At 29.9% G+C, this 13,163-nt stretch overlaps 1 protein-coding gene across 1 annotated transcript; it reads left to right on the forward strand.

Annotated features, from left to right (window-relative positions):
• Positions 1 to 7,450: 7,450 nt before the first annotated feature.
• On the forward strand, positions 7,451 to 12,907 carry LOC111628193 (putative nucleotidyltransferase FAM46C). Its single transcript, XM_023371934.1, has 2 exons — positions 7,451 to 7,728; positions 10,745 to 12,907. The coding sequence occupies exons 1-2, from the start codon at positions 7,693 to 7,695 to the stop codon at positions 11,987 to 11,989; spliced, it is 1,281 nt and encodes a 426-aa protein (XP_023227702.1). The 5' UTR covers positions 7,451 to 7,692; the 3' UTR covers positions 11,990 to 12,907.
• The last annotated feature ends 256 nt before the right edge of the window (positions 12,908 to 13,163 follow it).

Below are 13,163 nucleotides of genomic sequence, written 5' to 3' on the forward strand. Positions count from 1 at the left end.
ACTTAAATTTTTCTGAAATATACATTTTTAATATTTTAGTTTCCTTTGGACGTCACATAGGTCACATCGTCATTCATTGTTTACGCTTCGTGACAGAAGGATATGGAATATTACATTATCCCTAACGTTACATAACAACTATAGCAGTTATATACTGCAGAAGGTGTTACGAGATGACATATCATATTATTCAATCCAAATTTTGATTATAAAAGAGAATTCAGTTCTAATTCATTTCAAAATGTAAGTTACACTATCAAATATTTTAATTTTATATTCTTACAACTAATTAATAGTGATTATTCAGTTCAATTCTATTTTTAAATCAAATTAATTTGGAACTCTCTTATTTAGTTAAGTTCTCCTGTTTCCTATAATAAAAGTCAGCAAATCAAAAAAGTTTAATCCTGCTAATAGGCCTAAAATATAATTATATCATATTTATCAACAATATTAAATTATACGTCAACTAATTCTCCAAATATCAGTAACTTCGTGTTATTTTTTCTATTTTAATTTATTTCCACATTATATTTAATAATCTTGATTAAATAATGTTAATGAAATTATCGTAATAATTAATTTCGACAATAAAAACAAATTTATACGCAATTTGAATGATGTATTATGTTTAGAGACCAATTTGCTTCATGAAGTTTAAGCGATGAAAAAGATAAAAGAGAGGAAGAACGTTGTCTATAGGATCATTGTTCATTATTGCTTTATGAGGGGGGAACATTCTTCTTAGTTAATCGAACTTCTCGCTTTTCTCCTACTTTTCTTTTTATAAAAATAGCAATTTTGGGGGGAAAAATAATATAGCTCGCCTGTTTATTAAATAAATTGTATTGCATTTGACATTAACTGCTCCTGACTGCTGGTGATTTATGGCGACGAAACTGTTAAAATTCCTGTTATTTAATCTGAGATTATCGGCTTTATGTAGCAAGATCATAGAATAAAAACAATCCTAATTTGTTACAGGATCTATTCATGCTAATAGTGAAAAACTTACAGTTAAACCGTAGATAAAAAAGTAGTCTTTACATTCTTTATAACTATATTTAAAATTATAATTATGATTAAATAACATTTTCGGATATTTATGTAAGAATTTACTAAGACGAAATTATCAAGAACGTTTCTAGGTCAGCTTCTTTTACAAATTTGGACATAAAAACGATGACAAGTTTTGTTTCGTTATCATTAAATGTAGGACAAAGTTTTCATTTTGGAAAGAAGAAGATAGAATAATTTCGTTAATAATATACATTTATAATGTTTTCTGCCTATTTAAATAAATGTAAATATTTACTAAATAATGCTGTAATTTTATATAATTATTTACTTCTTATTCTATGTTAATTAATATACTTTCACTGTAGGACTTACTCGTTCTAAGCTGGAAATGATATAAACATTAAGTTTTCAATTTATTTGTGATGTAACCCACTACTTGGTCTCTGTCGTAACTTATTTCTGAACTTGTAATGGAGACTTGCATCATGACTGTTACTTGTAAATGATGGTAATTAGGATGCTGAGTAGGATCAATATATTCACTAATCATATAATTTTACCAATCATATCACATTGTAAAGTTCAGTAATATTAAAATTTAATTAAGTAAATAATTTTTATAAATTAAGTTCTATGTAATATAATAGACTTGTAAACAAATATATGAAAATTGTTAATAAACATTATTAATTATTTTTTAACTTTTAAATAAAATTGGTTTATAAATTGAAAAATAATTTTAGCAATAGCCTATAAATTAAACGGTTCTTTTAATTTAAAAAAGTTAAAATTAATATTGTAAACATGGAGGACTTTCGTAATTATATTTTACTATAAAAAATATTTTTATTAAATAAATTTTACATATACCCGTAGTTTTTCTATGTACGATACAATGGAAATAAAAACGTTAATTGAAAATTATTTATTTACGGATGCATAATTCGATAATTAATGCTAATTTTAGAATAGGTATTTACTAACAAGAATGAATTTAATTGAACTTAATTTCTCAATTTTATACTCTTTTGGAGAGAAAAAACTCATTCAAATAATGTGAAATCAATACGTAAGAAAGATGTTAAAATAATTTTAACAAATTTCCTGATAATAAGTCTAAATAAAACATTAAATTTATTTTTTCATCTTAACCTTGTTTTAAATTTTCCCGATAGACTTCCAACAAAATAAAAATAAAGACTTTTATAAAAGCAAGGATTGAAGTTGAATTCATCATCAAAGGAAATCTACGAATAGTATTTTCTTGTCTCGTTTATTCTCCGGCTTTGATCGCAAAACTATAAAGTTCACAAATATCTCGAATAAAAGCTGATTTGTGCGAAGATATAATAATATTTTTTTGCATACGAAAATATTTTTTGTTATTGCTGAAGATCTACCTTTCGTATTATGTCGTGCCATCAGAAAAAAACAAGAAAAATACTTTTGACAACTGATCTATATCATAAAGAAATATTGAGTTGTTCAATATAAAGGTATAAACAGACGTCAAAAATCAATCTGTCTGTTTGTACCTTTATTACACGTACTCTCTTATAACATTTTATTGTCAGATAGATCGATATAGACAGACACAGAAAGAATCATCAAATTCTTTATATTTAGATTATTTTTCAGGATAATTTATGATGTTAATACTTTCCTCAATGGATAACGTAGATTATCGCCGTTTTTATTATTGATACGTATAGGAATTTTTTACATCAATAAATATAGTAGTATACACATTAATCATTCTTTAAATCCTTCAATATATATATATATATATATAATATATTTTTTTCTTATTTTTTATTTTTGTGAAATTAATCAATCAAATGAACAAACCAGTAAATTCATGAAGAGAATTAAAACGGTCTGCAACTTGCTGGTTTTTTAGAAAAAGGCAGTTTATTGGAATTTCTTACAGAAGTAAATGTGATCCTGTGCAAAGTTACGAAAGCTATCGATGAAAATAAAACCAGAATAACTTCATGGGTGAATAACTTCAGAGATATCGTCCTAATGTAGCAATTGATTACTTTATTTTTATATGAACAACAAACAAGAGATAACGAGACAAATAACTTTGATTTTAGAGACAATCTAGATCTAACAACCAATTTGGTTTAAATTTACTGTAAAGTAATTTAAGAATTAAATAAGAGTGATTTAAAGCGTTAGTCTAGAGGATAATTAGCTGACATTATAATTTAAATCTTAAAATACATTTTGAAATAGTCTCAATTTAAATAATAGAGCTTACATTTACGAAAGTGTCTATGATTCTGTAATCATTTTTCTTTTAGGAAATTTTAAAATTACTTACATACTAATGCAGTTTTTATTTATGAGATTTTAAAAAGAAATATTTAAATCAAAGTATTTAAAAAAATAAAAGTACCGTTTCATCGAAAGGGCTGACCGGAAATTGGAAAATTTCTAACAAAAACTTGCAACTTTTTTCTAAATTATAAAATATCACTATTAGATAGGGAAAAAATCAGCAAAAAATTTAATTTTGAAAGATTATTTTTTTATTGATTTTAGGAAGAGGAATTCTACTAGTTTATCATTCATCTTGTTTGATTCTCCATATAGAATAGAACGGATAAAGAATATTTTTCGTGAACTACAAAATATAATTTTCCTAAATTAATGACCGAATAATGCATTAGTGGCATACAGATGGTACTTTTCTTAGGAACTTTTTAAAAGGATTCGCAATTATACAGTGGCCTATCAATTTTTTTTCTCTCTTTACAGCATAATACTCAGGTTGTGATTAATAGTTTGTATATTCAAAATAAACGAATCTTGCATTTTTTTAAAGTGTTGTTAACTATTTTTAATTTNTGTGCATAATTAATGAAAAATTTTGAAAATTAAAGTTTATTTTTAATATAATTTGAAAGTTTTAATCAAATAAAACTTGGATTTTTTTACAATTTAAAATTGTCTTGACGTCGAAAAAATCTATGCCTTAAAGCTTTTTAAAGAAATAAAACAATATACGAATATAGTCATTGTGTTTTGTATGATTATAAACTAGAACGTTGTCACTAAAAGTAATTTTAAAAATAGAAAATCAGTATTTTGAGTTAAAGAAAAACAGTTTTATAATATGAATAGTTCTTCCTGTTCATCTACATTTATTCGAGATTAACTTTTTTTTATAAACCTGTAAAACAGGAGATTCTTGAAAGTCGTTTAACTTTAATGTTATATAATTAAAGTTAAATGAGTAATATTATCATTAGTTAATTTATCAAGTTTTATAATTGGTTAAATACTAACAACTAAAACATTTGATCAAGAATGAGAAAATAATTGCTTATGAGTTGATTTAATTCTCAACTAAGGGTTTGACAATGAGAAAAAAAAAAGTCGATTAAAATTTAATATCGATAAAATTCTCAGAAATATTAAATTTCACTTTGTATAAAGTTTCGATTTAAAAATTAAATGTTCTTCGATTATATAAATTACAATTCTGTGAAAGTTTTATTTAAATTGCATTATTTTTCATACACGTAAAACGAATTTTACATTTTATACAGAATGTAACCATAACGTTTCTAGCAATTATTACTATTCTATAATTAAATTATATAGCCTAAGGATAAAATTTACTTATTTCAAAATGAAATAAACATAATTTTTCTAAAAGTAGCTCAAAGCAATTCAAATTTTTCACACTTTACTAACAAATACTTTTTGTTTCATTGTTTAAATTTATTTTTCTCCCGAAGACAAACTTTCTTTTTTAAACAGATATATGGAAGTAGAAACAGTATTATACATCTTCAGTTAAAACGATTGATATACTTAGAAGGGAATCTAAAATATTGTTTTGTTGTTTTGTCAAGATAGGATCTCATATAGAGAGCTTATTTGGGGGTAGAGCTTGATCCCTTTGTTTTTTAGCGGGCCCTTTTGTTATTTTTACAAATGAAATACACAGAATGTTTAAGACTACTTTTTTAAATAAAGAAATAAAGATTTTATTTTTGTTAGTAAAAATAATAAGAATTTCTAGAGATTGGTACCACTACGGGTCTTTTGAGTTTTCTCCGGATCCGGGGAAAAATCCCTATCTTTCCCTCTCGATAGTTTTAGTCACAGGGATTCAAAGAAAAGTCATCAACATACCATTGGTTATTTCCTTTCTAAAATTTCCTTTAAAGATTTTCACTGTAAAGTAGCCTAATTTAAAATGTGTAGTTAAAAAAGTGATTAAATTATATTAGTTTAAATATTTTATATGAATAATTGAAATGTGAAAATAATTTAATAAAAATTAACGATTTAAACTGTTAATACAATAAAAATTAAATTAATTTTTGATATGGCACAATTTTAAAAATATTTAATATATTTTTAAATGTATAAAACACATTTTAAATATTCTCTTAGAATTATGCGAATGTTATAATAAGAACAATGAGAATATTCACTATTTATCTTAGAAGAATAGCAGCTAATTTACATAATAGTTACAATATACATATAGATTTAAGATACAAAATTATAATCAAATGGAAATTTAAACCAGTTATCGAACATTATCATTCAAATTATTATTAAATTGTCTCAAATAATAAAGGAATTAATTAGAAAACAATAGAAACAATTTATTTATAACAAAAGACTAAAAATGTATTTCAAAAATCCGATTTAACGGTCAATTATCTATAATAATTAATCATTTATGATCCGTTCGAATTCATTAAAAATTCTAGAAATTATGAATCTACAAATAACACTAAAGATTATTTTGATATAATTATAATAATTATAAGCATAATAATTTAATTTTGAAGATGTTATGGAAGTTCAAAGTCTTAGTAAGATAATCAAAAGATGGAAATATTTATTTAGTTGTAGGCGGTTTCTGCATTACTGTAAATATAACTGTGTGGGTTGAATCACCAGTCCAGATGGGAATGAAAATTGATATAACATGCACCTGGCACTTTGAATATTGTTAAGAAAATCTTTATTGTACTTCAAGTTGGCATAAAATTATATAAAATGACTTACAGGATTATTCTTTAGCTGTTTTTAAATCATTTTAGGATTTAGAATACTTAAACAGGTAGAAGAGCAGTTAAATACAATCTTGTTTTCTAGAATATTCTGCCTTATCTTGCTTACGTTATAAATATACTTCTATATAATTAGAGCTATAATGAAACTACAGATATATATTTAATATATATCTGTAGTTTCATTATAGCTCTAATTATATACTTCTATATAATTAGAGCTATAATGAAACTACAGATATATATTTCATATATTCCCCCCTCTTTTTTAATTAAATTGTCGTTACTTAAACTTTTTATTTAAAGATTTTACTAAAAAATAATTTTTTGTTTTAAAATCATTTATTGTATATTAAATATAATTTTAAATCCCATTTTTGTGTCAAAATTTAATTATTTAGTATTTTTTTCGTTTATTGATTTTGATTAGAAAAATAAAATGTTATTAAAACTAGTTCCGAATTACCTACTAAACCGTGAGGCACGTGATTAGGGCCCAGGGTTTCGGAGGCCCTAGAAATTGGAAAAAAATAATAATAATAAAACAATTTTACCATTAAAATTGTATATTATAGTATATAAATAATTCTATAGCCTCAATTAGACGTATTAGTTTATGATGTAAAATTGTATAGAGGGCCCAATCTTCTGTGTCTACGGACTCCGAAATATCCTAATCTGCTACTGATTAAAACAATATTCTAATAATTTTTAGTATTTTAAAAATATTTTTAACTCTTNAGATTATATATATATATACATATAGAATAAATTATTTTATATTTAAATAATTCGATACTTTGAGAATCATTTAATTAGTTTATACAATTCACAAGTCAGCTAAGAAGAATTATTATCTATTTAATCTGCTAGACATTTCGATAAGAGAAAATGCATTGTCATTCTCTTCTATTATTTGATATTTTTCAGGGTTGAATATTACAGCTGTATTATCATCCTATAAATATTCTACAGCTGTACATTAAGTTGCATGGGATAAATACATCTAATATTCACATAAACAATGTATAGCCTTAAATTTACGAAACTGGAATTGAAATCCAAATTTTGATCGTCGAATTGTAAAAGTAATAGTAATTTTTCCTTTTAAAAACTTTCTTTTAGGCGACAGTGTACATCCTAAGGGCCTACCTTTAGAAGAGACCCATAAAAGTTTATTGCACAAAACGTCGAATCCTCAATTTAAAATACATTTTCGTAGTTAGATACTAGTTTGGACTATCCTAGGTACGATACGGTTTCAAAAAAATTCTTTGCTTTCTTTAACACACTGCAGCTAACTGACGTCTTTAACAAGGTAGGAGAAGGAGGGTGACGTCACGAGGACGGTTGTCATGACAACAGAGATGCACAGACTCGACACCCTTGCCTGATTGGGTAGGTCTCGTACGACGCATGCGGGACGTCACCGAGTAGGAAATTCACTGCACTACAGCGACATCAGCCACTGCTTCTGCAGTATTGTTAGTGCAGGGTGGTTTAATTTCGCAGTTGGAAATAATCATTTCTAATCTTAACTCATTGGGATTTTTTCGAGTGAAAATTTATTTTTTTGTGTGAGTTGAGTGCCGTTTCACACTCCGCTAATCCAAAGTTTGTTAAGATGGTATCGAATATCAAAGAATTACCCTTCATGCAGGTAGGTGATATTTCACATTAATAAAAATTCCATTTCCTTGATTGTACTGATAAAGACGATACCATGCAGAAAATAACTTCTATCTTTTTACTTTAACACATTAAAGTGTATTTTATTTTGTTTCGCATTTAAATTATTATTATTTAACACATAAGTACTTTAAAAGAAGTAACATATTTCTTATTTTGCATTATTTAAGAATGAAAATTGTTAAGATTCTATTTGCGTTAAATGAGTGTTGTTTAGACTAGAACAGTAGGAAAAGGTATAAGATCAGTATTAGGCGATCGATTCGTTTCTTTAATATAAATACCATCGATTTTGCCTTTGCAATTGGATACCTGGCTCTTAATGTTCCAACCTCGTGTGTGCAAAGTTACATTGGATAAGAACTAACATTAACCACTTTTATTCACTCGAAAGATTCGGGCCGTAGAATTTGTCTTCCGTGCCATAGCGTAATTAGAATCTTAACAATTTAAAAGTTTAGAATATTTAGATGATTACGTACTAAATTTTAATAATTTTTGTTAAATTGTTGCTCTTATTATTTAACTAATTAATTTAAAAATTTGAATAAATATATATGAGAACCCGGCTGACACATTAACGTCGTGTGGGGCACGATAATGAACCTTGCGAGTTAAGTGGGTTAAAGGTGATTCTAAGTAGGGTGTAGAAAAATATCAAGGTCGTCTGATTGGATAAGAGTCTACCAGATGATTTCCATATCACTGCACACTTCTGACTGAACCGCTACATAGCATAAACCTTCCTGTTTAATAAAAAAAAAAGAAAGGAAAAAACTGAATCGATTTCTAAGAATAAGCGCTTTAATATATACAAAAAAGTGCCATGCTAACTTTATTAATTTACGCAACAACGTGCAAGACACATTCGAATGTAATATTTAAGCGTAATTTTTAAGAAAAAAGAAAAAAATTAATTAGTAAGACTAATTCTTTCCGTATTGATCTCGTGTTCTCTTCCCAATACGGAGTCAAAAGCTGATGTGTTGTGCTCACCGGCTATATATAGTTCTGGAATGTTCCGTCTTCGTTCTCTATCAGCGTCCATATTCGCCGGGTAGATGGTACGGGACTTACTGGCGCCAGTGACGTCATAGCCATTAGGACATTTATGTAACGATACTCGCCTGTTTGTTTTCCGTATTATTGCAACTAATTATACATACTTTCGTTTATTAAAGCGGCTAGAGATGGGTCGACCGTATTAACTTTGCTGATTCCGAATGGTCTAGAAATTAACATTTTAAAATGGGGTTGCAACTGAACGAGTGGAACGGAATCTGTAACTGCGAACAATTGCTTCTTAAAGTGTAGTAAGATTTTTAGTTTGCAAATAAGTTACATCAACTTTCCTTTTTGATATTCGGGACGAATACTTATTATAATGAACGTTCGTTTTAGATTTAAAATCGGTCATCGAGAGGTGAAAAGTAGCGAAACTTAAGTTTAAATGCCAATACACCCCGCAATTAAAATTTGAAATATAATACTGCACTTCCTATTAGTAAAGATTTAAGATTTTCAAATATTAATTTCGGTTCCACCATTTACTCCAGTTCAGCGACCTTAGAGTATCACAACTTAGCGCCATCTGTTATGTAATTTTAGGACACTAATTTATGTACATAATCTTAGAAAAATTTTAAGTCGACTTAACTGTTCTTTTCCTTTTGATAGAAAAATCGATATGTTTAGCATTTCATGGCCAATATGGATTATATAATTTGAAATTAAAATGATAAATAGACGAGCTAGTTTAATATACATCTATATAACTTATTAATGTGATTATGGTGATTGCATTTTATTCTCATTCTCTTATAGAATAAAGCTGATATATTTCCATAAAACAAATGAAAAATATTATTTCGAAATGACCTGCGAATAGCCTAAATCTTAACTGCAAACATATCCGGCCATCATTACGTCATGTCTGTGATTAAAAAAGTTAGCATAAAACATTAATAAATACAATGTTTAATTGTAGATCGTAACTATTTTAATATTTATGAAATAAAGAAAAATGCATAAAAATTAGAATTTTTTTTATTTTTTACGTTGCAATATACGAAACAATAAGACGTACTGATGTCAGATGTGTTTGCAACGCCCGCACGGTACTCACTTTATCTTCACATTCGCTTTGAGTTAGTATAATACGGAAAACAGACTCGCTAGTGTGAGCAACCAAGAGTGACTAATGGACTTCTAACGTTCTTTTCTTTTTACGTTTCACCTACGTCACTAGTCGAAGCGTTGACAGCTTGAACGCAGCGCACTCTAGAGAAGTTACGTGACTAGCCTCAGAAGATAAGCGCGCATCACGCCGCATAGCCTAGCGGTGCCAAAGAATGTTGTGCTTAGAGAATTTCGGCGATAAAGCGTTTATAAGTCTGAATTTTGAATTTATAAGCGTGACAATTGAAACATTTTATAAATAAAATATCCTTATTAAATACAACTTGCAAAATTTATACTAAACACTATGCGTGCTATACATACTGCAAAGTTATGTTAGTTTATGGAAATGTTAGAATTTAAAACACGTCGGCCATATTCGGTAGTTACAAATGCAGGTAAGCCCTACCTAATGAAGTGGCTGGTGACCGAGGACGAAATGAAAGCGACGAACTGCTTTCAGTCACTGCCTGCACTTGTTACTTCCCCAATTGACGTCAGAAATGTTGCTAGGCAACTGCGCCGGCCGAATGACTCCTATCTAGGCCGTATCCGTGTGCTTATGGAAGAAAATAGGTCTGGCTAACCACTCACGAAGTGTGCGCGCTCGCTTCAACACCATTCCAGTTGCTGCGAGACGACCACTTTCTACCCACCAGAGAACGCAAACAGGCTAGTGCGGAAGGATACTAGCTAGGGTGCGAGGCCCGGCAGCTATAGGTGTACAGCTGTGCCAGTCGGGTGTCATAACAGCGTACGGCTGTGTACAAGTAGGAATTCACTGATTTTTGTATTCTTTCTCCTCATAGTCCGGCAAGCTGGACATCGAACCTGAACAACTCCGTCAGCGACTGAACATGGCGACCTTCGACACCAGTACGGGTGACGGGCAGAGATTCGCTGTGCTCAGCTACGAACAAGTGAAAAGACTCGATCAAGTAATGGACGAAGTAGTTCCGATCCATGGCCGCGGCAACTTTCCAACACTAGAAATTAAGTTAAAGGATCTAGTACAAGTTGTCAGAGGCAAATTGGAGAAAGATTGTGTGACAGTGAAAGACATTCGTCTAAACGGCGGTGCAGCGAGTCATTCCTTAGCGTCTGACAGTTCGCCCTACAACGATCTCGATCTCATATTTGCTGTCGACCTTTCTACGCAACGTAACTTCGAAAAAATTAAATCCGCAGTTTTGGATTCTCTGCTTGATTTTTTGCCAGACGGTGTTAACAAGAAGAGGATCAGTACGTGCAGTCTGAAAGAGGCTTACGTGCATAAGATGGTCAAAGTGACCAACGGTGATCGCTGGAGTTTGATCTCTCTCAGCAACAATCGAGGACGTAACGTAGAATTGAAATTCGTTGATATTATGAGAAGACAATTCGAATTTAGCGTGGATTCGTTCCAAATCATACTGGATTCGCTTCTTTTATTTTACGAATGCTCGGAAATGCCGATGAACGAAAATTTTTACCCCACTGTCGTCGGTGAAAGCGTTTACGGCGACTTTCAGGAAGCATTGTACCATTTGCACAAAAAATTGATCGCCACCCGAAATCCAGAAGAAATCCGAGGCGGCGGATTGTTAAAGTATTGCAACTTGTTAGTGCGTGATTATAAACCAGCTCGTCCCGAGGAGATCAAAACATTGGAAAGGTATATGTGTTCGCGTTTTTTCATCGACTTTAGCGATATCAATCAGCAAAGAGCAAAATTGGAAAGTTACCTAGCTAATCACTTCATCGGAGACGAGCACAGTAAATATGAATACTTGATGATTCTACACCGTGTTGTGGACGAAAGTACTGTGTGTTTGATGGGCCACGAGCGCAGACAATCGCTCTGCCTGATCGACGAACTTGCGTGTCAAGTGTATTTCGAAGAACAACAGTCGCTGTTTGCCAAACATCATCAATTACAGCAGTACGATGTGACGACAGTAGGACACCAGCCGCATCTGCTTTTCGGCGGCGCAAATTACTTCTACACACCATACTTATCAGCCCAGCCTTCCGGATTCACTCCCTGCCCATGTGGATGGATGCAGTGCGCGTGATGGCCAAATCGTGTCGTCGGGTGATGGGTTCCGTTTGACTGTCATTGTAAGGGTTTCTTGGTTCTTCGACAACGCAACTCGAGACAAGACTGTGCTACGACGTTGCACTTGTTTATGTTTAACCGATCTTAATATTTCTTCAGTGTCTTCTCGATTAAAACTCGATTTTTAATGGATTCATATCAATGCCTGGACCAAGCTACAGGAACACGGCAAGGAGTACTTTTTTTCTTTTAAGATTTGTAACTAGAGGAGATGTGTTCTAAGTGCTAACGAGGCAGAAAAAACAAAAACAAAAAAAAATCATCAGTTCTTTCCAAAAATACTTATGCGTGTTCATGCATTCTGGTGTTTCTTGTATAGTTTGTATCCAAACATTTAATCCACTCAAGTCTATTTTGTATTGTAATGTAAGTAATTTAATCAGAAATGCATGAAACATGTGTTTTTAGTTTATTTTTTGCGAGAATCGGAGTGTAAGGGTTCTGCATATCTAATTGTACCTTGCTTGTCATTGCTTTTCCTTTAAAAAATTAGCAAGTTAGCTGCCAAAGAGATCAGAAAGACAGGTATGACGATATTATGTATGAACCTCTGTTCCAATTATATCGGGAACGAAATGCCCCGAGCATGAACGTTTGAATGATATTAGTTTTTTTCTATACATATATTTTTTCGTGAACGATGAAACATTCCTGTATGCAACAAACTGTTTATTAGTGAAAAAAAAAGATATATATAATATTAAAACAAATAGTCATTGGGTGACGGATAACCCTTTTCAAGTATACTTGACATTCTTCGCCCTGTTAAATTCAAACTTCCAAAGTGAAGTTTTAAGCTCAGCGCGTTCCTTTATTGTTAATAAATTGTAAAAAAACAAAAGAAAAATAATAAAATATCGAAACACTTAAATTATAGTATTATCTTTTTAGTGTTTTATGCTCACAAATCATATTTTTTACATACAATTCGTTCGAAAACGTTTAGAACAATTACGGTTTAAAACAAAAAAATTTTTTTACAGATACTTGTGTCAATATTTACAGACGTTTATAAAGATGTTATTTCATCCAATAATCAGAAATTTAAACGGTTTCGGTAATTTAATATACTGCTTGCTTTCATTTACAGTTTTATTGCGATTCTTTTACCACCCACTTGAATTTATCAT

The sequence above is a fragment of the Centruroides sculpturatus genome, unplaced genomic scaffold (assembly GCF_000671375.1).
Source record: "Centruroides sculpturatus isolate CEXI.00-Female unplaced genomic scaffold, Cexi_2.0 scaffold606, whole genome shotgun sequence".
Lineage (NCBI taxonomy): Eukaryota > Metazoa > Arthropoda > Arachnida > Scorpiones > Buthidae > Centruroides > Centruroides sculpturatus.

Coding starts and splice junctions, on each gene's coding strand:
- LOC111628193 (XM_023371934.1), top strand. CDS start 7,693: ATGGTATCGAATATCAAAGAATTACCCTTCATGCAG. Junction 7,729..10,744: donor AAGAATTACCCTTCATGCAG/GTAGGTGATATT, acceptor TTCTCCTCATAG/TCCGGCAAGCTGGACATCGA.